This window comes from Siphateles boraxobius, unplaced genomic scaffold, assembly GCF_051911475.1.
Source record: "Siphateles boraxobius isolate OS27281-9 unplaced genomic scaffold, OSU_SipBor_1 22, whole genome shotgun sequence".
Lineage (NCBI taxonomy): Eukaryota > Metazoa > Chordata > Actinopteri > Cypriniformes > Leuciscidae > Siphateles > Siphateles boraxobius.
In genome coordinates, this window is record NW_027508833.1 from 13241031 (window position 1) to 13266500 (window position 25470).

At 41.9% G+C, this 25470-nt stretch overlaps 1 protein-coding gene across 8 annotated transcripts in view; it reads left to right on the plus strand.

The window, feature by feature from the left end:
* Positions 1–25470, plus strand: part of arel1 (apoptosis resistant E3 ubiquitin protein ligase 1) — a 200835-nt gene that overhangs the window by 57532 nt on the left and 117833 nt on the right. For all 8 annotated transcript variants that reach the window (XM_077238654.1, XM_077238653.1, XM_077238660.1 and 5 more), the window contains 2 exons: positions 6441–6667; positions 7487–7724. In XM_077238654.1, coding sequence (XP_077094769.1) covers positions 6441–6667; positions 7487–7724 — 465 coding nt within the window. The remainder of the gene's footprint in view (positions 1–6440; positions 6668–7486; positions 7725–25470) is intronic.

Below are 25470 nucleotides of genomic sequence, written 5' to 3' on the forward strand. Positions count from 1 at the left end.
CGTTCCCTGAGTAGGGAACGGAGACGTTACGTCGGATGACGACGAATGGGGTTTCGCTTAGAAAGCCTATCAACTTCGAGTATTACAAAACGAGCCAATGGCAAAGAAATGCCATGGGTCTGCGGAATTTGCATAGCGTATCTCCGCCCCACCTCGTGGGTATAAAAGGAGGACGCCGGCAACATGCAGATATGTTTCTTCGCTGAGGAGCCAAGACTGAGCTCATCCCCGCGGTACGGCGGAAAGTGGCAGGCAGACGTCTCCGTTCCCTACTCAGGGAACGAGGGTTACATACGTAACCGAGACGTTCCCTTTCATTGTCACTCCGAGTTACGTCGGATGACGACGAATGGGGTTACCAGTCTAATCACGCCACCTTCTCGGCTGTCTTCCAGTGCCCTGCGTAAATCTGAGATCCTTGTCGTGAGACTGGCACGGACGAAGGACTCCTATTTAGCACAGGAATACCAAGGTACACTGGGGAGCATATCCCATAGCTTAGAGGAAATATGCAATTATTGCCAACCCAGAAGGGGGAACTTAGAAAATACACATATGACCCAGAGGGATGCATATGGAGATTACTGGGGTGTCCAGTCGCAGGTGGAATATTTCAACCCCAGGGGTGGCAAGGTGGCTTTCCAAGGGAAAGACACATGCTCAGAGAGGCTTACAGTGGAAATACACATGTGGGGGTTGCTCAGAGGAGGGACCATGCACACGGGAGGCACCTAGCCGACGCGCAGACAATAGACACTGGCGCCGACGTCAGGAGTGCTGGAGGAACTCAGGGCTTTCGGAGAAGCTCACCTGAGGAGTAATCGCACGTATCCAGTCCGTGGAGTGGAATGGCGAGCAAGCGAAGACACCTGAGCGGGTCCAGTACTAGCTGGTTGAAGCGAGTACATTAGAGGACACTGGCTCCACTCGGAGATTGTAGAATCTGGCGAATGTGTTAGGTGTCGCCCAGCCTGCAGCTCTGCAGATGTCTGTTAGCGAGGCGTCATGCGCTAGAGCCCAAGAGGAAGCCACGCTCCGGGTGGAGTGGGCAGTGACACCAAGGCGGCACGGTCGACCTTGCTGCTGGTATGCCAAAGCAATGGCGTCCACTATCCAGTGAGACAACCTTTGCCGGGATCGAGCCTTTCCCTTTAGCTTCCCACCATAACAGACAAAGAGCTGGTCTGAGGTCCTGAAACACTGCGTCCTGTCTACATAGGCGCGGAGAGCGCGTACTGGACAGAGCAGTGCCAAGGCTGGGTCTGCCTCCTCCAGGGGCAGCGCTTGCAGGTTCACCACCTGGTCCCGGAAGGGAGTGGTAGGAACTTTGGGCACATATCCGAGCCGGGTTCTCAGGATCACTTGAGAGTAAGCCGGCCCGAATTCCAGGCAGGCTTCGTCAACGGACAATGCGTGCAGGTCCCGTACCCTCTTGATGGAGGCCAATGCAACCAGGAGCGCTGTCTTCATAGACAGGAACTTAAGCACCACTGATTGCAAAGGCTCAAAGGGAGCACTCTGCAGGGCAGTTAGAACCACTGAGAGGTCCCAAGAGGGAACGAGAGGAGGACGCGGAGGATTCAGTCTCCTCGCTCCTCTCAGGAACCTGACGATCAGGTCGTGCTTCCCAACAGACTTACCTTCGACCGGATCACGATGTGCGGCAATAGCGGCAACATAGACTTTCAGGGTGGAGGGAGACAGCCTTCGCTCCAACCCATCTTGAAGGAAGGAAAGCACGACATTAATCGAACATCTCCGGGGGTCTTCTCGGTGAGAAGAGGACCAGTTGACGAAGAGGTTCCACTTCAACGAATAGACGTGTCTAGTGGACGAAGCTCTAGCGGAAGTGATGGTAGCCGCCACCGCTGGTGGTAGTGTACTCAAACCTGCCTCGTCCCGTCCAGGAGCCACACGTGGAGGTTCCAAAGATCGGGACGAGGGTGCCATAGGGTCCCGGTCCCTGAGAAAGGAGGTCCTTCCTCAGGGGAATCGGCCAGGGAGGTGCTGTCGCGAGGAGTACTAGTTCGGGGAACCAGGTCCGGGCGGGCCAGTACGGCGCGACCAGAATGACCTGCTCCTCGTCCTCCCTGACCTTGCGCAGGGTATGCGCAAGAAGGCTCACTGGGGGAAACGCATATTTGCTGCCCCGCGGCCAGCTGTGCGCTAGTGCATCCGTGCCGAGCGTGCCCTCGGTCAGGGAATAAAACAGGGCACAATGGGTCGAGTCGTGAGAGGCAAACAGATCTATCTGTGCGTCCCCGAACTGGTCCCAAATCAGCTGAACCGACTGGGGATGAAGCCGCCAATCTCCCGGGTCGGGCTGAAGCCGTGAGAGCTCGTCGGCTGCACAGTTCAGGGCTTCGGGGATATAAATGGCATGAAGCGACCTCAGATGCTTCTGACTCCATATGAGGAGGTGGCGGGCGAGTTGCGACATACGGCGGGAGCGTAGACCACCTTGATGGTTGATGTACGCTACAGTGGTGGTATTGTCTGAACGGACTAGTACGTGTTTGTTCTTGAGCACGGTCCGGAAGCGGCGCAAACCAAGACGTACAGCCAGCAACTTGAGGCAATTGCCATGCCAGAGGCGTCGGGGTCCTGTCCAGGAGCCCGCGGCAGCACGTCCATTGCACATGGCACCCCAGCCCGTGGAGGAGGCATCTGTCGTTACAACAACATGCCGCAAAGCTCGTTTCAGGGGCACTTCGGCCCGTAGAAAACTGAGGTTCGACCACGGGGTGAAGGTCTGACGGCAGGTCGAAGTAACTGTTACTCGGAGTGTGCCTTGTTGCCATGCCCACCTCGGGACTCGGTCGCGAAGCCAAAGCAGAAGCGGTCTCATATGAAACAATCCGAGCGGCGTTGCCGCGGCAGCAGATACCATATGCCCCACGAGCCTCTGAAAAAGTTTCAGTGGAACCGCACTCTTGCCCTTGAACTGTCTCAGGCAAGTCAGCAGTGACTGCGCTTGCTTGCTCGTAAGCTGCGCGGACATGGCGACCGAGTCGATATCCATACCGAGAGAAGAGATCCTCTGCACGGGGCAAAGTTTGCTCTTTTCCCAGTTGACCCGAAGGCCCAGACGAGCTAGGTGCTGGAGCACTAAGTCCCTGTGTTCGCAAACCTGGTCTCGGGAGTGAGCTAGGATCAGCCAGTCGTTGATATAGTTCAGGATGCGAACCCCGTGTTCCTGAAGGGGAACAAGGGCTGCCACGACGACCTTCGTGAAGACGCGAGGGGACAGGGCTAGCCCGAAAGGGAGAACCGCGTACTGGTATGCCTGCCCCTCGAAAGCAAACCGTAGGAACGGTCTGTGTCGAGGGAGAATGGAGACATGGAAGTAGGCGTCCTTCAGGTCGGGTCTGCTCTGCCAGTGGGCTGGCTACAGAGGCGGATGAGAGCGGCACGTTCCGGGGACAGCGCGCACTGTCAACCGGCTCTGGGACAGAGGAGGACGAGGGGTGCACGGCTCGGGGGAGGCGAGATTTCATCATCGAGATTTCATCATGCACGTCCGGGAAGAAATGTATTGGGGCAGGCTGAGGACGGGAAGCCGCAGCTGCACCTAAAAACCAATCGTCCAGCCGCTCACGACAGGGTGGAGGGGTCCACTCTAAACCAATGCTCGCGGCCGCCCGGGAAAGCATGGCCGTCATCTCTGGATCAGACTGAGCCACAGCCGTATTCACACCCGAAGGTGGCAGCTGTGACGAGTCTTCACTTCCAGATGAATCAGACCCGCCTTGTGATGCTGCGATTGACATCACGTCTTCCTCTGGAGCACCAAAGGAAACCCGCGGGACCTCAAACGACGGTCCCGCGGGAATCCCCTGAACGCTCACGGGTTGCAACACTGGCGAAGGTGCTGTGGGGCACGGACAAATAGTCGGCGCTTTGTTCCACACAGTCACCCTCAGATCACCCTGGCCACCAGCCGAAGTAGAGCCTCTCGAGGAAGTGTTGCGATGGTCATGTTCCCACAGAGAGAACATGACTCCTCCACGAGCGCTGCTCTAGCGTGATTAATGCCCAAACACACTAGACAGCGCTCGTGCCCATCAGAGTCAGACACAACCAGAAGTGCACGGGCGAGGCATGTTTAAAAAGACGTGCCGCGTGCAAGCTCTTTTCGTGAAAGAAACTCAGTGCTGAAGCGCCCGCGGAGAACACACTCACTGGCAAACCACGCTCAGATAGGCAGAAAGTGTGCACTCGCCGGGAGATCGCCGTCACACCAACACTGGAGAGTTGCTCGTCTCGTAAGAAGCTGACAATCAGAGATAGCTTAGGGAGTGAAGAATTACACTTGGCTCCCAAGCGAAAACATATCTGCATGTTGCCGGCGTCCTCCTTTTATACCCACGAGGTGGGGCGGAGATACGCTATGCAAACTCCGCAGACCCATGGCATTTCTTTGCCTTTGGCTCGTTTCGTAATACTCGAAGTTGATAGGCTTTCTAAGCGAAACCCCATTTGTCGTCATCCGACGTAAAGTAAGTTTCAATTATTAAAATGTGTGCGTCGACTTTTTGTGACAAAGGTCAGAAACTCCTGTAATGACGTAGATTTTTTGAGGCGCACTCTTGTCATAAATTCATATATTACTGTTCCTACATAATTTGTAATAAAAAAACAGCGCTAAAATATCTATTTAGGAGTCTTAGACCTTTCCAATGATATATAGTTTGTCATGATTAAATTAGGATTTAATAGTAATATATTGAAGTAAAGTTAGGCATCCCGCTAGCGGGACAGTGACACTTAACACTTTCTGTAAGAAATTTTCATTTTAAAAATTGTTTTGAACCCACAGGCTATTTTTATAGTATAACGAACTCTTAACTGTCAAAAGATCAAGGAAAATTTTAATTCTCAGTTCATGACCCGTTTAATTTTCAGTGGCATTAGGGTCTTTAAGCAACAGCTGCTGATGGAACGGCAACGGCAGCCGGAAGCAAACGGTTAACTGCAAACGGTTAACTGTTCTTCTAGTTAAAGAATGCAAAAATCACTAAGCAACAGTGAAGAGTACGGCGTAGGGGATAATTTAATTATTTGACAAAATGCAAGTAAAGAAAGTGATTTTAAAAAGCAGGAGAGGGTTGCTTTGGGAATTTAATGAGATACATAAATAATTACAATGCCACATACCATAAAACATAACATTAACTTTCTTAAACTTTCACGTAGTAGCGACTACGGCAAATCAGCTGTTCTCCCGTAGTAGACGGTTACAGTAGAACGTCATGAAGTAGCAGTTAAAGTCGCGCATGCGCAATAGAAAGCCAAAATGCCGTTGCCGTTCCACCAGAGGCTGTTGCTTAAAGTCCCTATTAGCCCTATTCGGACGGGACTAGTTTTCTAAACGACATTTGAGTTACTCTTTTTATCTCTCGACATTTGTGATTTCTTGTACTGATTTGGACGGGACTAACATCTACGCGTTTATTACAGAGGTGGGATTGTGTGTTTTCTAGACATGGGAATTACAGAAGGTCATTTGCTGTGCTTGCGTGCATTACTTATGACGTATATGTCTTGAGTTATTATTTATTGATATAATTTTAATTTATTATTTAAAAAAAAACCATTTAAGTAAACTTCAAGAGTTTATTGAAGTGGCTGTCTATAATTAACCCACATAAGTGAGCAGCGAAATCTAGACAAGATTATTTTTTTTGCATTTTGGCTCTATTTATTAATTTTATAATTCAATTTGTTTGTCGGATACCATTCCTTATTGAAATTAAATGAAAGCATGCTGAATATTGGTGTGACAATCAAAGACATTCACATTCGGACGGGATTAGATTTCCTAGAGGACCACTGAGTTTACCGAAAAACCAGAGGTGTCAAGTCCAGGTTCAGAAAGTAAAAATCCTCCTCAGTATTTTGTTCCAATCACCTGGATTTGCTAATTAGCACAGTTTTTCAGCCAGGAGATAGAACCAATTAGTGAAATCAGCTGGCTGAGTTAATGGGTGGAATAAACATATGGCAGGACTTTTACTTTCTGATCCCTGGAATTGACACCTCTGCGAAAAACAAACAGAGCAAAGGTAATTTGCTCTGTTTTTATTACACAACCTCTGTAAAAATTCCACAGACGTGGCAGATTCTGAAGGGATTCAAATCGCAAAGTATGTATGTGAAACACAATTTTCTCTAACGTCCCCGTGGAAAACCTGTCCGAATAGGGCTATTAATTAGGTTATATGTTCCTTTAACAATTTTATACAATAACTTTCAGTTACATTATTACTGTTTTACTAACATTTATCAATCAGTTATTTTTAATATGGTGTGTTTTGACAGCTGTTTAAAAGACTTCATTATTTTTATGGTGTTTCATGCTGTTGGAAAAATAGTTTACCATTTTAAAATGTTTACATTTATAAATTCTCTGTTTTTAAAGGCTCAATTACTCTCTTTAGGTGGAATAACTGTTTCCATCATCGCATTCGTCTTCACCATCAAGTTTCTGTGTGAGCTTGCTGCTCGTGTGGTCAGCTTCTTACAGAATGATGACCCTACCCGTCATGGGGACCGCAGTATCTACGACTATGTGCGGGGTAATTATTTGGACCCACGCTCATGTAAGGTCTCCTGGGACTGGAAAGACCCACAGGAAGTCGGTCAAACCATGAGTTTCCGAGTGCAGGTAACAAATCATAAGCTTTTCATAAACAGTTTTTTTTTTATCATCACACTTTAGATTGGGGTCCAATTCTCACTTTTAACTATGACTTTTGCCTCAATGAACTCCTAATTACTGTTTGGTCTAAGTAAGGATTATTGCGCGAGCGCTCTTTGGTTTGCGGTTAAGTAAACCATCATATTAGCGTTTTATAAACTTTATTTACTATGTGTTAACATTGTGGTAGTTGCAGTTCATGAAGTCATTCAGCTCCGGGTAACCCATGGCAGCCACCACAAGTTTCTCCTCCATCATTGCAGTCTCCGTACATTCAAAGCAACTGTAAACTTTCGTCACTACAACGGTAGGCACGCCTTTCCATTCATTCGATTGGAAGTGGGGAAAAAACGTTACAACTTCGGGCGCTTTTCTGCTCAGTTGTTTTTTTTTCAACTTCTGGCGCTCAGAGCGCTCCTACAAAAATGCGATCGCACAGTCGCCCGGGGCGCATGAACAGCGCACAAAACGCTCACTGCCAATAAAAAACTATTTAAAAAAGGCACCTCTTACTCCAAAAAACGCCTTCTGTGTGATTAAGGTATTAAAGTGTGCTTTATAAGTACTAATAAAAAGCCAATATCCTAGTAATATGCACACTAATAAGCAACTAGGTAATAGTGAGAATTGGATCCTAAACTAAAGTGTTAACTTACCTATTTAATTTAATTTTTATTTTTGTCAATTTTTTCAAATTTTGTACTGACTATAAATTGGGTACTTCATGCAGCTCAATTGATATAAATACAGTATTGTGTATTGGATGTTTATAAATCTTTCTCACAGCTCTTCTACAAAAATGGCCAGCCATTTCCTGCTCATAGACCTGTGGGACTGAGGGTGAACATCACTCACATAGAGCTGGCTATAGAAGTCCCTGTCACCCAGGAAGTCCTTCAAGAGCCTGAATCTAATGTAGTCAAAGTGGCCTTCACTGTGCGTAAGGCTGGACGCTACGAGGTAGCTGTAAAACTTGGGGGCTTGGATGTGGCCTACAGCCCTTACTACAAAATATTCCAGCCAGGTAAAATGCAAGTACAGATTCTTAATGCCCACTTTTATACGAGTCTGCTATAATTATACATATTACTCATAATCCCTTATACAGTATTTGCCTATTAGCAAGATTGATGCATGAGCTTTATCGCCCTCTATGTCTTCTTCTGATGCAACCATAAATAGAGTACAAACATCTTTTTTTATTATTTTTCAATGATCAAAACCTTCTTTATACTTGTGTGTCTGTTTTGGATGCCAAATGATGGAATCGAAGAGTATGTTTGTGAAGAAGTCAACAATTTATGAAAGCTTGTATATGTGCGTTTTTATTGAGCACCTAAAAGATAATATGGTGCTTAATTTGCTAAAAACTAAATTTATAGACATAAAACAGGAGATAATTTTGAACAATATGAAGAATTAGATAGCACAAGAGATAATTATAGGCAGAATAAAGTATTTAAAGATTCCCACAACACTAGAGACCATTATGATGTAACACTATGAAGTAATCAAGAAAATTCAACTGCCACAAATAATTTTGAACAATATGAAGAATTTAGACAGAATAAATTCAGTGTAACTACATATAAACAGCTCATGGGATAATTATGAGCATTATGAAGAATGTGAACATTCACACAGTACAAATCATTTTTAATGTAAACGTCTTTAAACATTTTCGAAAAGATTCTAGCTGGCTGTATACAGGTGTACGGTTTCGAAGAATTCTTGAAAAACTTGAAGAGTCAATTGGTTTATTTGTATAGCTTGCATAGTAATTACAGTTATTACGTTCCTGTGTATTTTGCGTGAATGAGGATTGGTGTTTGGACAGATATTGTGTTTTGCGGTAGTATGCCATACGGAACCGTTGCCACTGACCTGCTTTAACAACGGCAGTGGGGCTCGACAGCCTTCGTCAAATGGGTCGGCGCGTATGGACGGGTTGCGGAGAGACAGACTGTGGTTTGGTCACATGTGAACTATGAGGAAGGAGCAACCTCAGCAACAGGAAGGATGTAAAGCTCAACACAGACGGTTATTATGGGGAGACCGCACTGTAGTTGCAGCCGTTGTGTGTGCTGACGCGCAAAATACACTGCAGCTATTTACACCAGACAGAAGGAGATTCACATCACCATATGGAAAGAAGCGTAAATGGATGGAGAAGTATAGATTACTTCAAAGCTACGTCTTAGTTGGTGCTTATCTTGGCGAAAGCCGAGTACAAATCAGCATGAAGTTTTAACATCTACTCTCGTGTAATGGAAATCAACCAGCACAAGAGATCATTTTGAACAATATAAAGATTTTAAATTTCCAACACAGCACCAGAAAACGTTCAGCTATTTGTAGAATTTAAATATTCACACAGCATCACAGATCATTGTGATGTAACATCATAATGTCTTTAACACATTCAAGTAATAAAAATGAGCAATTTATTGAATAATCTTAAAGCTTCTTATAGCACAGTATAGTGTGTAGAAGTAAAATTACATCAAAGTGCAATAGAATCGCCTTAAGCCAAGGAATCATAGGAAAAAAATATTTTGTTATTAGCATAAACATGGGTGCAAATTTGGACAGTTGGTTACGCTAGAGTGATTGAGTTAGAGACTCCAAAATGGCTGTGGTTAATGTTCAGACAGTCCTCTATCTGTGTGCAAAACTAGGGAATGTCTTCCTACAACATGGCTAGCCAAAATAGCAACCACATAAACTTTAAGCATAGCAGGGGCAACCTCCTGCAATACACTCCTGCAGGAACCCTAGCACTGAACCAACTGGGCAGTAAACTGGTTTCAAATTATGCTGTTCCCACCGTCTGCAAAGAGTTGCGATTTCAGTGCATACAGTTTGATCATCATCATCATCTTCTAAATATCAAACTGCTAATTCCTTTGACTGAGCTAATATCATCCAGTTATCGATGTAATTTAGGACACTGATGCCCTGAAGTCACAGCAGAGCCAGGGTCGCATCCTTGCACTTTGTGAAGGTGGAAGGTGACAAGGTTAGATCGAAGAGAAGAACCCGGTACTGGTATGCCTCACTCCTGAAAGCAAATCTGAAGAACTTCCTGAGTTATGGCAGGATTTCGATATGAAAGTATGCGTCTTGTAGATCATTGGTTCCCAACAGGGGGGTCGCGGCCCACAAGGGGGCCTCAGCGAGCTCTTTGGAGGGTCGCCTCATATTTTGAAAAGTGTTGAACAGTGAGCATTACAGCAGCAGTCCATAACTTTTTTTGTGTTCAAAATTTACTAAATTTGTATAATGAGCGAGTACATCATGAATCCAATCTCCAAACCGTGTTTTTGTCTTATCCTGAGTCACCTTGGTACACCTATAATAAGTGTTTATATTGGGACTATTTTACACTGGTTCGGGTCATACCGCTGCGGTGTAGCCCAGTGCCTGCGTGACTCGTCATAGACATAAACAGAGAGAAGTAGCTCCGGCTACAATATTTTTCCGCAAGACGCATTATTCTGTTAATAAACGCATGTTTATTAATCGCTAGAGTACCAAATGATCATATTACATTAGCTAACTTTATTCACGATCCCCTGGCTGACCAAAACATGAGTTTTTAACGAGGTCCCAGACACCAGTCATTTTGTTATAGCCTATATCAATTATTTTTACCTACACACCAGTGTGAATACTGATATTTTTGTTATTGCATTTCAAATATGGCCAATTAATAGGCTACTCCTAGGCTTACGTTTTTAAATTACAAATGGCCTACTAAAGTTTTTGTTATAATATTTTCAATATTATATGCTATTATTTGTGCATAAACATATCTGGTTATAGTAATAAACATACTGTTTGTTTAAAAAGAAAACATTTTGACGTCTTTGATATGAGCTTACAAGAGCGACAATATTATTAAATGTGAAGGGGGCCCCTAAAATATTTTCTTGGGAAAAAGGGGGTCCAAGACAAAAATAGATCTGCAGATCTATCTGCTGTAGATCTATTGTGATTTTTGTCTTCAGATTTTGGTTCAGAAAAGGCAGATCTAGAATCGGGTACAAAACCTTGATCTTTTTTGGGAACCAGAAAATAACCGCTGTAGAAGCCAGATTCTTTTAAGGCAAGGGGGACATATTTTATGGCCCCTTTGCCTAAAAAAAGATTGTGGTTCTAGCGTTAGTATTGGGACCTGCACCGCGCTTACCACAGTGGGGAGCATGCTATTGAAACACTGTGAATGAGTGTTGAACTGAATCCTATTCACCTTATTTTCCACGACACCTAGGGTGACGCCATTGTACTTGCTTTGTCATCTTACTTCCAGCTGAGAGGGACCTACGCTAGTTGCTAGACGTAATTCTATATCTGTAACGGTAAAATATGTAAAGTATTATAAGCTCAGTTAGGGGGCTGCCATAACAATTGGATTAAGAGGAGAGAACAATTGAACCAACGGTGTTACGAACACAATGTGAAGCGGTTGGAGTGTTATGGTGCACTTTACCATTTACATCCGCCACCTAAAGACGAGGAGCACCTGAGGCAATGGCGTAAGGCACTAAACCTGAAGTGTCCACCCAAGCGCCCTTATGTGTGTTCGTACCATTTCATGGAAGGGAAGCCGACTGACGAACACCCTACCCGAGAAATGACTCGGCTACAATGTTCCGGTAAAGAAGTCACGCCGGGTGCCGAACAGGTTGTCAGATTCAGGTAAGCTAACTTACCTAACTGTTAGCTATGTGCTTGTTAGCCTAATGTTAGATTCGTGAAGTCTGTTCTATGAATACATTTAAAGGGGCATTCGGCAACTATTTCAACTTAATAAAACCGTTTAGAAATCATTTGGATGGTTTAATAACCTGTTCTGGTGAGAATGGTGACTTTCCCCACTCCCCCCAGCGTTCCCAGGCGGAAAACCAACCTTGCAACATGGGGACTAACGTCCCAGTAAGTTGGAAATAGGAAGTCTCGTGAAAAGCGAGAACGAACGAGAAACACAAACTGCTTTACGGCAATTTGACATAAACACACACGCCGCCCTCAATGTGTATGATGTATTACCCACCTCGGTAGACATAGCTCCACACGATAAAGTTGGCCGGCTCCGATAAAAACAAATGCAAATCAGCAGCGGTAGAAAGGGGGAGGAGGGTACCGCAAGTGAGTTTTTCACGACATTGTTGTGAAATATACGCATCACAGCTGTAGGGGGAGCTCGTTGATGAAAACATGAGACAACAAAAGTGAAAATCAGCGAAGAAATAGCTAGAGTTGCCGAATGCCCCTTTAAGATCAGTAACGAGCCGTTAACAAAATACAACGAATCTTGCATGATTACCATTGCCCACCTTTATATGTCTTATTTGTTATTTCTTTTACTTTGTGATATGGACCTGAGGGTCTGAAATAAAGAATGAATGAATATTCACGATATTAGAAGATATCATGGTACATTACAGTCTTACAATAGCTCACATTATTCCTGCAAGTTACAGAGATTGCCGATGCTAGCAGGCCAGCTAGCTACATCCCTCATTCAGATATTGATATTGACCTACGTAGAGTTAGGAAATTGTGTGTATGCTGTCTCGTTTTTAATGCATTTCTCTCACACACACTGTTTAAGTATGGGTGCCATCATAAATTAATTCTTATGATCTATTTGAAGTACTAATGTAAAAATGTTTATGGTTATATTATTTCCATAGATGCATCGATGAGCGTCAGTAATGCAGTGGACAACTGTGAGGGTGATCACATCCACATGCCCCAGACCTGTGATGCAGAAACACAATGGGAGGATCCATCTGTCTCTGACCACAACTAAGCTTCAAAATCCTAACTCAACCTGAAGCCACATACATCTGAAATCGGAACACAATGCGTCTAGCCGGCGCCATTGTACATAACTCTGTTGAGAAACGTTCCACGTCTGTCGACAGAGGTGGGCACAAATACATCAAAAACTATTTTGTTACAAAATACAAATACTGGCTCATAAAATGTAACAAAATAAAATACAAAATACTGATGTGAAAAATGTATTCAAATAAAATACAAGTAATTAGTATTTTGAAAATACAAAAATACTCCCACAATAATCTTAAAGGGTTAGTTCACCCAAAAATGAAAATGATGTCATTAATGACTCACCCTCATGTCGCTCCAAGCCCGTAAGAACTCCGTTCATCTTCAGAACACAGTTTAAGATATTTTAGATTTAGTCCGAGAGCTTTCTGTCCCTCCATTTAAAAGTGTATGTACGGTATACTGTCCTTGTCCAGAAAGGAAATAAAGACATCATCAAAGTAGTCCATGTGACCTTAGTGGGTTAGTTAGAATGTTTTGAAGCATCGGAAATACATTTTGTTCCAAAAATAACAAAAACTAGGGCTTTATTCAGCATTGTATTGTCTTCCGGTTCTGTTGTGAACGCGGATTGACAACATTTTTTTGGAACAAAATGTATTTTCGATCTTTCAAAAAATTCTAACTAACCCACTGAGGTCACATGGACTACTTTGATGATGTCTTTATTGCCTTTCTGGACAAGGACAGTATACCGTACATAGATTTTCAATGGAGGGACAAAAAGCTCTCGGACTGAATCTAAAATATCTTAAACTGTGTTCCGAAGATGAACGGAGGTCGTACAGGCTTGGAACGACATGAGGGTGAGTCATTAATGACTTAATTTTTGGGTGAACTAACCCTTTAATGCCGTTTTTAAGAGTTCAAAACTCATTCACTTCTTGGAGGGAGCCCGGTCTACAGGGTGTCACGTGATTTTCGTGCATCTAACCTGGACATTGCCATTGCCAACATCAGACCGAAAATATGGCAAAATCATTTACTATGGTGATTTTTCTTAAGTATTTAAGTATTTGAAATACTCCAAATACACTTCCTCAAAATATTTTGTTACAAAATACATTTAAATTTTTCCACACCTGCAAAATACAAATTACAAAATACACTAAAGTAATTAAATACGTATTTAAAATACATTTAATTGAAATACTGCCCATGTCTGTCTGTCGATACATTTTGCTTTAACTAATCAGTGTAAATAGTAAAAGTAGTTATTTTTATAAACTTTACAGTGTGAACAGATGATACCTGTTGTGAACGGTTATTTGTATAAACATTTACAGTGTGACCAGATATTACCTGTTGTGAACAGTTATTTGTATAAACCTTTACAAAGAGACCAGATGTTACCTGTTGTGAACGGTTATTAATTTAAACCTTTACAGTGACCAGATGTTACCTGTTGTGGACAGTTATTTTTTATAAAACTTTACAGTGTGACAAGATGTTACTTGTTGTGAATAGTTCTTTTATCTTTACATTTTGACCGGATGTTACCTGTCAGTAATTTATTATAAAACCATATAATGTGAGCTCTGTAGATTCCCCTTAAAACTTAAAGGCATAAGTCTTCTGGTAAGAAATAAGTAATGTCAAGTTTGCAAATGAATACCATCTTGGTTTATTACTTATGAAAATGTAATGGTTAAATATTACCTCTTACATGAAGGTCAGTAGAAGGTGTCTCTATCTTCCTGAAAACATCAATCACTTCTTACAACTGATTTTATACATCTTATTTAATCATTAATATTTAAGGGGATGTCCATTAACCGCTTCAGGCAGAGGTTCCTCTGGGTCCTCACATTCCAGAGCTGCTGCTCATCTGTGCAGGCAATGCTACTGGACATAGCATTTTCCACCTGAGACCAAACATATGCACTGATTAGCTTGTATACATAAAAGATATTTCAAAACTTTCACAGTTGTCTTATTTCAAAATCACCCCTTATTATTACATTAATGTTTACCTACCTTATTCCTTATATCAGGTGATAGCGTAATTAGACTTAATATTATACTTAATGTACGCCCACAGAATTTACGTTTACCTTACCATTTGCATTTTCAGTGCGTGCATATTTTTTTCCTAGCATATTTTACCAATTATTACTTTCAAATTACCAATTCTAAACTACATCAATCTTAATAATTAGCATTCATTTTGTATTTAATTATTTATAAGTGATATATAATTATTCATGAAGGCTGGAAGTGGAAAAAAAGGACTTTTTCCTTATTGCCTGAGAGATTGAGCCACAGATGCCTCTTCTTGGCAACCATGGCATGCATAGAATAGCAGATGGTGCAGGCTATCTGCTTGGTGGCACAGATGCTGAGATATGTGGCCCGACAGAGTTTCTTTACCACCTCAGGGTTTTAACCCCATATCGGTGTCCAAATTCTTCTGGAGGTTGGCCTTGTAGGCCTGCAAAACCGCCATGTTGTGCAGAGTTGCAATAGGCTGACTTGCTGCAGCATAAGCCTTCCCAACCAGGCCGGATGTAACCCTACAGGGTCTAGAAGGCAAAGCCTGGCCCCTCCAGCATGATGCTAAAGATGGTGAGAGACAGCTAGTTAGCATCTCTTCAGCCTTGGACATTGCCCCATACCCATGCTCCTCCAACCCTACAATGGTCGAATAATTCAGCTTTGCAGGGTTGAATACATGGACCGAATATGGGCTTTTCCATGACCTCGCTACCTCGGTGTGGAGAACAGGAAACAAAGGTTTGGATGCTCGGAGCTGGATGCTGCCAGCATTAGGACCTCAATCGGATCTGAAGAAAACGCATAGTGAGCTTCCGAATCCATAATGAGGACCTCCAGGTCAGAGAAGTGAGCAAGAGAAAGGGGAACATCCGACTCAAGCTTTTTGGCCAACTAGGGCTGTGCGATTAATCGTATTCTGATTTCAATTTTGGCTTCCAACGATTATGAAAACGAAATAATCGAGGTAAAACAAGTATTGTGCCGCATTCTGTCCAGCGCACCTTCCTTTCCTTCACAGCAGTGCGCTTTCGTTCCTCCCTAAGCCAAAACTTAACATCCAAATCAGCCGAATAAGTGAGTGATGTAAAATGCAGTCTACTGTTGCTAAACTGCGGGACGCCTCTGATATTAAACTGTTATTAAAAGCATATTAAGCCTCGAAAGAGATTATGGTCACTAGGTGTCCGCCAGCTTCGAGACGGGGTGGAAGGTGCATAAGCTAAGTTATAGTTTGGGCTTCAGATACACAACTAAACGGTCAAATAGCCGGTCAAATTACAAATATGTTCAAATTAGTAAATATCCTCGTAAACACAGTCAGTTATGTCTTAAGTGATTGAAACATTTGAGAAAGTGCGTTTGAAACGTCTGTGTACACAGTATATTGGGTTTGTGCGTTAGCACAAATGACTGCTGCAGATCAAACAAGAAAAGACAAAGATAAAATCACTTACTGCTCTTGAACGAATAGCTTTTGTAGTTTTAAATAAGGATTACCCTATATTTAATGTATACAGCAGTGTTATTTTACATTTGATTACTTTATTCAATATCTGTTGTAGGCTATAACTTATCTGAATACCACTGTTAGTACATCTTCCTGAAAAAAACTTAAAGCACTGTTTATTTAATTAGGCCCCAAGCCATGGAAAGGCGAAGGCCCTATTGTTTTCCTTATGATTATTAGGGCCCAAGCCTTGAAAAGGCGAAGGCCCTAATGTTTTCCTAAGGATTATTAGGGCCCAAGCCTTGAAAAGGCGAAGGCCCTATTCTTTTCCTTAGGATTCTTCTTCTTCTTCTTCTTGTTCTTCTTTTTATTAGGGCCCAAGCCTTGAAAAGGCGAAGGCCCTATTGTTTTCCTAAGGATTCTTCTTCTTCTTCTCCTTCTTTTTAGGGCCCAAGCCTTGAGAAGGCGAAGGCCCTATTGTTTTCCTAAGGATTATTATTATAAGGGCCCAAGCCTTGAAAAGGCGAAGGCCCTATTGTTTTCCTAAGGATTCTTCTTCTTCTTTTTCTTGTTTTTATTATTAGGGCCCAAGCCCTAAAAGGGCGCAGAGCCCTATTGTTTTCCTTCTTCTTCTTCTTCTTCTTCTTCTTCTTCTTCTTCTTCTTCTTCTTCTTCTTCTTCTTCTTCTTCTTCTTCTTCTTCTTCTTCTTCTTCTTCTTCTTCTTCTTCTTCTTCTTCTTCTTCTTCTTCTTCTTCTTCTTCTTCTTCTTCTTCTTCTTCTTCTTCTTCTTCTTCTTCTTCTTCTTCTTCTTCTTTTTATTATTAGGGCTCAAGCCTTGAAAAGGCGAAGGCCCTATTGTTTTCCTAAGGATTCTTCTTCTTCTTCTTCTTTTTATTATTATTAGGGCCCAAGCCTTGAAAAGGCGAAGGCCCTATTGTTTTCCTAAGGATTATTCTTCTTCTTCTTCTTTTTATTATTAGGGCCCAAGCCTTGAAAAGGCGAATCCCCTATTGTTTTCCTAAGGATTATTATTAGGGCCCAAGCCTTGAAAAGGCGAAGGCCCTATTGTCTTCCTTAGGAAAATTAGGAAAAATTATTATTTTACTACCTTTTTGGCACTTTTGGGGCCCTTAACGTGCTCGAAAACTCTGCACACGGGGTCAGAACCCGCGGCCATCAGAGCCGGGCTGAAGCTAGGAAGTCGGCTATTTAGGGTTGTTTGGAAATCTCATGCAATGGAATTTAAAGTACTCCTAGAGAATTGATTGAGATGCCACGAAACTCGGTCAGCGTGAAGTCAAGACATTGAGGATGAAAAATTGCCAGGGGATTTTTGATATCTCGAACGGTTTGGCCGTGGCGAGAAAACGAAATTATGGCGAGAAACGTGAAACAGAAAGTGTATTATAACTTCAGCATACATTAACTGATTTTGATGAAACTTCAGCAGTGTGTTCGTTGTAAGAGGTCGATCATATGGATGTGACTATTGTGAGTCAAAGTTATAGCGCCACCAACTGGCAGCAGAAAGTGTGTCACTTTCAAAATGCTTTGAAATCACCCTCTAATTTTTACCCGATTTGCTTCAAACTTTATGTGTATAATGTAAACACACGCCAGATGTAGGCCTGTGAAAGGATTATTGATATCTTAGATACTGTTGCTGTGGCAACAAATCAAACTTTAATATTCTTGTTTGATGCTTTTGAGACTCTTAGCATGCTTGAAATTGCATGAAACTCGACAGACACATCAAATTTATTGGCCAGTAGACATGTGCAAAGTTTCAGAAACGGGCGTGGTGAGGGCTCAGTAGCGCCACCTTTAGTCAAAAATGGGGGGGTTAGTTTTATCTACAGTAACAAAACTCAGTACGTATTGTACCCATCAAGCCGGATAACTTTCTGATTTACAGTCATTAGCTCGGACCAACAGAAAGTCCGATATTTTGGTTTGAATGTGGTCAAGATTAACCATTTCACTGATGTGTGGTTTGGCCTGCATTAAAAAAGAAAAAAAATGTCTTATGCCTTGTATTTTTTAAATAAGTTATTTTATTTTTTATAAAGGCATATAACCAGTTTAATTTTAGTGCATTGACAATAGTTTTATATAATTAGTTTATTAATTAAATTAACTTGGTCCATAAACTTGGTCTGAAAATTTGGTCCATAAATCAAACACACTTGCATGTAATAATATGAAACTCGGTACGCATATAGATCTGGGCCAAACTACTTTAAGCCAGCCCAACAGGAAGTCGGCTATTTTGGTCTGAATGTGGATGTTTTGCAAAACCAGCCTCTACATTTTTACTTACTCCTCTTAAGTGGTTTATTTTATTCCCACAAAACTTTTTCAACATGATGAAAATACATTAAAGATGCTAAATTGTTAACGGATATTGCATATCTCAAACGGTTTTGCTATGGCGAGGGATTATGTCAAAAAAAGAATCAGTAACCGTCTCATATCTTCTAAAAATGTAATTATACACCATTTATTTTTATATAAAATTATACAAATATTAGAACTAAACTAATTTTATTCTATTTTTTCAATTCAGTTGTATGAAAAAGTTTAAAACAGGCTATTTAGTGCTATTTGGTTAAACAAACAAAAAAAATCATACATAGGGCTGTACTTCCCTCTTGTGTCCAAAATGATATAAACATAGTACATAAAACTTTTTTTATCAGGTATGGCTATTGTATTTATATATAAATATATTAGGTATGTGGCTGTGAGGAAATTTTCCCACCGCTTAATCGACGTGTGACACCAGCGGGGGCTTTTAAATCGCTAATATAAAAGTGAAAGTAAAGGAACTTTTACACAAAATATTCCGTCATCATCTTTTCAGTCAGCTCTTCACTCTCATAATTAATGAAATTTTACTCCTGTTGCTGATCTTTGCTACAAAATTACAAATAATTTATTTCTGTATAAAATAACACTCTGACTAAAAATACATTTGATGTTTCTTTTTTAATCAATGTAGAATGTGTAACTTAAAAATAAACAGATTAGTGCTCTGTTTGAGGACAATCCTGTGTGGGGAGGGGAGGGGAGGGCAGGGGGATTTCTCTGTTGGGTGAGAATTAATTTAAATTATTGTTTTTCAAGGTAGCATTCTAAACAAGTAAAGCAAGTAATATTCTCTGTTACCCCTTTTCCACCAAAGTATTTTGAGAGTCGGTTCGGAGCCGGTGCCTGCGCGCGAACCAGTTCTTTGTGTTTCGACAGCCAAAGAACAGGTTCTCGGCCAGGAAAACTGGTTCCAAAGCGGCACCAACTCTTTGCTGGAGTAGAACCGTTCTTTTACCACGTCATGCTTACGTCTGGGGCTGGGGGCGGGGTTAGATGTGTTCTGAACATCTTTTCTGACCATAATATAGGATCGCAAAGCCTGGAGAAACATTTGCAGACACACGATGTAGTCCGCCTTTGTAATTGTTATGCTTGAAGTTGGCGCAAGCGTTTCTATTTTTTTTTTTTTTGAAAACATTGTAAGCAAAGAAGAAAACAGTCACAATATAGAACAAATAAATGGAAAGGGAAAAAAAGGACACAAGACAGGGGTACATAACTAATCAGAAAAGATTACATATCAAAGGAAAAGATTAAAAGACTTACATATTTCAATTGTTTTTAAAGCCTTCTTGGTACACGAGTTAGAGATAATCCCAAAGTAATGTTGTACTTGCAAGCGTTTCTAGCTAAGACGTATGGCGACGTACACAGTGAAGTAACGACGTCGTTCGCTGGGTGCTCTAGTCAATGGAAAAACAAACAGGTTCTGAAAAGGTTCGCAAGTTGAACCAACTTTCCGAACCAGTTATTTTTTGGTGGAAAAGGGGTATGTGTGTTTCTATAAATATAATATATATATATATATATATATATGTATATATATATACCGTAAAACTTCAAATAATAGCCGAGTCCCAAATAGACGCCTGTCTCTTTTACACGCCTGGTGTGGCTGCAGGTTTGGGTAAATAAAAGCCGGGTCTGTTTTTTACTTTCGGGTTGTTAATCTTCTAAAGCCGTCAGATCATCCGCTTTTTGTCCCGCCAAAGCCTATTTTGATCGGTAAGTGATGTAGAATAGAATGACTGCTGCGCTTGACAGGGTGCATAACGAGCAGAGAGAGAGAGAGAGAGAGAGAGAGCGCCCCGGCCGCGAGCGCGCACTCTCGCGTCTTCAAACAACACGAGCGCTGTCTTGCTCTGTCTCCCTCGATCGTGCATATTAATCAAATCGATTGACACGATAGTAAAAGGTTGGAACTTGGAAGACTGCAGTTTCACGTGGAGCATTTGGAGATTTTTAGAGATTAGAGACTCAATGAACAACATCTCATCACTAAATTATAAAGGCCTGTCTCATATACAAGCCAGTGCAGTTCGACGATTTGGGAAAATATATTTCTTCTGCTTTTTATTAAGGCCCAAGCCTTGAAAAGGCGAAGGCCCTATTGTTTTCCTAAGGATTATTATTATTAGGGCCCAAGCCTTGAAAAGGCGAAGGCCCTATTGTTTTCCTAAGGATTATTATTAGGGCCCAAGCCTTGAAAAGGCAAATGTTGCCTTGGCAACGCATCAAACTTTAATATTCTTGTTTGATGCATTTGAGACTCTTAGCATGCTTGACATTGCATGAAACTCGATAGACACATCACATTAATTAGCCAGTAGACATGTGCAAAGTTTCAGAAACGGGTGTGGTGAGGGGCTCAGTAGCGCCACCTTTATTCAAAAATGGGGTATTAGTTTTACCTACAGTAACAAAAATCGATATGTATATTGTTCTCCTCAAGCCGGACAACTTTCTAATTGACAGTCATTAGCTCCGAACAACACAAAGTCTGATATTTTGGTTTGAATGTGATTTTCAGGAGAATTTTCTCCCTCCCCCTCCCTCTGTCTCTGTGTGTGGGGTTTGGGGAATTTGACTATTATTTTAATGGTGTTCAAGGTTTCAGGGTCTTTGGGGCCCTTAACGTGCTTGAAAACTCTTGAAACTTTGCACACAGGTCAGAGCCCACGGCCATCAGGGCCGAGCTGAAGCTGGTACCCGGGCGTGGCAGGGGGGCTCAACAGCGCCCCCGTGAATGGGGTCCCCAAAACGTGGTCCATAGATCAAACACGCTTGCATGAATTAATATGAAACTCGGTAGACATATAGATCTCATCGGGCCGAACAACTTTCCCTTGGTCAAGTTTTACGCCAGCCCAACAGGAAGTCGGCTATTATGGGTTGTTTGGAGAACGCTTGCTCTGGAATTTGAAGTACTTCTCCTAGAGATTGCATCCGTTTACTGCCAAACTCGGTCACCTTGAGGTTAACACATTGAGGATGCTAAATTGTGGACGGATTTTTGATATCTCGAACGGTTTTGCCGTGGCGAGGAAACGAATTTATGGCGAATAATGGAAACAGGAAGTATGTTATAACTTCAGTATACATTAACTGATCTTGATGAAACTTCAGCAGTGTGTTTGCTGTAAGAGGCCGATCGCATAACTATCCAGCATGTGTGACTATGTGACTATTGTGAGTCAAAGTTATAGCGCCACCAACTGGCAGCAGGAAGTGTGTCACTTTCTAAATGCTTTTGACAAAAGTGGGGGGGTTAGTTTTATCTACAGTAACAAAATTCGGTATGTATATTGTACTCTTCGAGCCGGACAACTTTCTAATTTACAGTCATTAGCTACGACCAAGAGGAAGTCAGATATTTTGGTTTGAATGTGGATTTCAGATTCTGAGTTTTTAGCTACTCTTCCTAAGTAGTTTATTTTATTCACGCCAAACTTTTTCAACATGATGAAAATACATTAAAGATGCTAAATTGTGAACGGGTATTGAATATCTCAAACGGTTTTGCTATGGTGAGGGATTAAATTAATGTAAAAAAAAAGAATAAGGAAATGTCTCGTATCTTTCTAAAATGTAATTATACACCATTTATTTTTATATAAAATTATACAAATATTAGAACTAAACCCATTTTATTCATTTTTTTCAATTAAAGAATTATGTTTAAGTTTAAAAACAGCCAGAATGGTTGTTTAGTCAAAAAAAAAAATCCAAATCATACATAGTGCTATACTGCCCTCTTGTGTTCAAAATCAGGTAGGCCTATTTTAATTATTTATAATATTAGGGATGTTACTATGGGAATATTTTCCCACCGGTTAATCAACGTGTGACACCGCTGGGAGCTTTAAAATCGCTAACTTGGAAGTGGAAGTAAAATACGGACGTCCGCACAAGACATTAATAATGGTGCAGAGTAGAGCGAGCTTTTTCAATTAATTCCTATGGAAGTAGGAATGAACTAAACAACGTTCACTCTGTTCTGCTCGTTCCTCACCGTGGGCGCGCACAGTTATGAATGCCCGTGCAGCCGTGAGCATTTTAGTTTAATTTTAAAATTAGTGCCATTTCGGGTGGATGTATTACTTTAATTTATTTAACAAAAACACAATGTTGTGTTTTATTGCGAGTGTACACAAATATAAGTAAACACTTTGTAGTTTGAATGATGTCCTGTATGACGAAAATGACGGAGTATGTTTTTATGTGTAACACACTGTTCAATCGCGCTGAGCCACCCACACACACACACACACACATTCCAGCATTGCAATCTTGACATCGCAAGCCTGTTCATTTATACATATGTGCTATATATATATATATATATATATATGTTTTCCTTAAAGTTTTTGAAAACCTATGCAATATGATGGATGTCCAAAAGATGGCACTCACAGACTGTTTTTAAATGGGGTTGGATAAATATCTTTTTGCTTTTAAACTGTGTGTGTGTGTGTGTGTGTGTGTGTGTGTGTGTGTGTGTGTGTGTGTGTGTGTGTGTGTGTGTGTGTGTGTGTGTGTGTGTGTGTGTGTGTGTGATTGTGCCTTGGTGTCTGTTAGTGACAAGAGTTTAACCCTTGTTCAAGCTTAAGTTTAAGGCCTTGTCTTTTTGGATATACAGGTCCTTCTCAAAAAATTAGCATATTGTGATATAGTTCATTATTTTCCATAATGTAATGATAAAAATTAAACTTTCATATATTTTAGATTCATTGCACACCAACTAAAATATTTCAGGTCTTTTATTGTTTTAATACTGATGATTTTGGCATACAGCTCATGAAAACCCAAAATTCCTATCTCAAAAAATTAGCATATCATGAAAAGGTTCTCTAAACGAGCTATTAACCTAATCATCTGAATCAACTAATTAACCCTAAACACCTGCAAAAGATTCCTGAGGCTTTTTAAAACTCCCAGCCTGTTTCATTACTCAAAACCGCAATCATGGGTAAGACTGCCGACCTGACTGCTGTTGTGACTGCTGTCCAGAAGGCCATCATTGACACCCTCAAGCAAGAGGGTACATGAAGTCTGTTACATGCTGCTGAAGCAGAGGCAAAAGCAGGATCCATGTGCAGCAGTGTTTTATTTAAATAAACTCAAAACTAAACAGACTTGGTAACCAGACTCAGGAACAGGACAGCGTGCATACAGCATTACAACAATACAAGAACTCACAAAGACTGGACTGAAACACAGGGCTAAATACAGGGGCAAACGATCTAAACAGGATAACAAGGGGGCGTGGTTAACGGGAAACACCTGGGAAGACTTAAACAATCAACCAATGACACAACAGACAGGGGAACACAAGGCAAGATCACATAACTAGAACAGGGGATCACATGACAGACAAGAACCAGGGACAAGAAACAAAACCCAAACCGTGACAGAACCTAAATGAATTTAAAATTAATGTGCTATATTTCAGATCAATACAATCAAAGTTTTGCGATCGAACTGTGTGTGTGCGTGAGACAGAGAGAGAGGCGCGGGCGCGATCGAAACTGTGTGTGTGTGTGTGTGAGCGAGAGAGAGAGAGAGAGAGAGAGAGAGACGCGGGCTCGATCGAACTGTGTGTGTGTGTGTGTGTGTGTGTGTGTGTGTGTGTGTGTGTGTGTGTGTGTGTGTGTGTGTGTGTGTGTGTGTGTGTGTGTGTGTGTGTGTGTGTGCGTGTGTGAGAGAGAGAGAGGCGCGGGCCAATCGAACTGTGTGTGTGTGTGTGTGTGTGTGTGTGTGTGTGTGTGTGTGTGTGTGTGTGTGTGTGTGTGTGTGTGTGTGTGTGTGTGAGAGAAAGAGAGAGGCGCGGGCTCGATCGAACTGTGTGTGTGTGTGTGCGTAATACATGTAATAAATAAATAAAAGTGCGTATAAATATAATTTTGGACACAAGAGGGCAGTATAGCCCTATTTAGGATTTTGTGTTTAAACTATCACTGGAAGAGACCACACCACGCCCCCCCCCTCCCCTTTCCTTCTCACCCTCCCTACACAGACACACACACACACACACACACACAGAGAATGACAGGGAACACTCTCTCTGTCAGAGAGAGGGAGAGAAAATTCTCAGAATCCACATTCAAACCACAATATCTGACTTTCTGTTGGTCGGAACTAATAACTGTAAATTAGAAAGTTGTTCGGCTTGAAGAGAACAATATACACGCCAAGTGTTGGTTGTAACTGTAGGTAAAACTAACTGAGTTATAACACACTTTATGTGTCCTTTTTTAGTCAAAAATTCATTTCCTCGCCACGGCCAAACCGTTCGAGATATCAAAAATCCGCTGGCAATTTATCATCCTCAATGTCTTGACTTCATGCTGACCGAGTTTCGTGGTGTTTGGATTAATTCTCTAGGAGAAGTATATAAAAAATAAAAGCATGCATTTTCCAAACAACCCATAATAGCTGACTTCCTGTTGAGCTGTCGTTAAACTTAGAGCACGAAAGTTGTTCGGCCCGATGAGATCTAAATATGTACCGAGTTTCATATAATTACATGCAAGCATGTTTGATATATGGACAAGTGTTCGAATCACATTCCAGGGGGCGCTGTCGAGCCCCCCTGCCACGCCCCCCTGCCACGCCCGGGTACCAGCTTCAGCCCGGCCCTGATGGCTGCGGGTTCTGACCTGTGTGCAAAGTTTCAAGAGTTTTCGAGCACGTTAAGGGCCCCAAATCCTTGAAAAACAAAAATAAAAGCATTCTCACTCAGCAGACAAATCCCCCTCCCCCCAAACACACGGAGAGACGTAGGGTCAGAGAGAGAGGAAGAGAAAAATCTCCAAAACATCCACATTCAAACCAAAATATCTGACTTCCTGTTGGTCTGAGCTAATAACTGTAAATTAGAAAGTTGTCCAGCTCGAAATGAACAATATACATACTGAGTTTTAAGATTGTAGATAAAAGTATAGACCTAACTCCCCCTCTTTTGTCAAAAGGTGGCGCTACTGAGCCCCTGCACCAGCCCGTTTCTGAAACTTTGCACATGTCTACTGGCTAATAAATGTGATGTGTCTGTCGAGTTTCATGCAATTTCAAGTATGCTAAGAGTCTCAAAAGCATAAA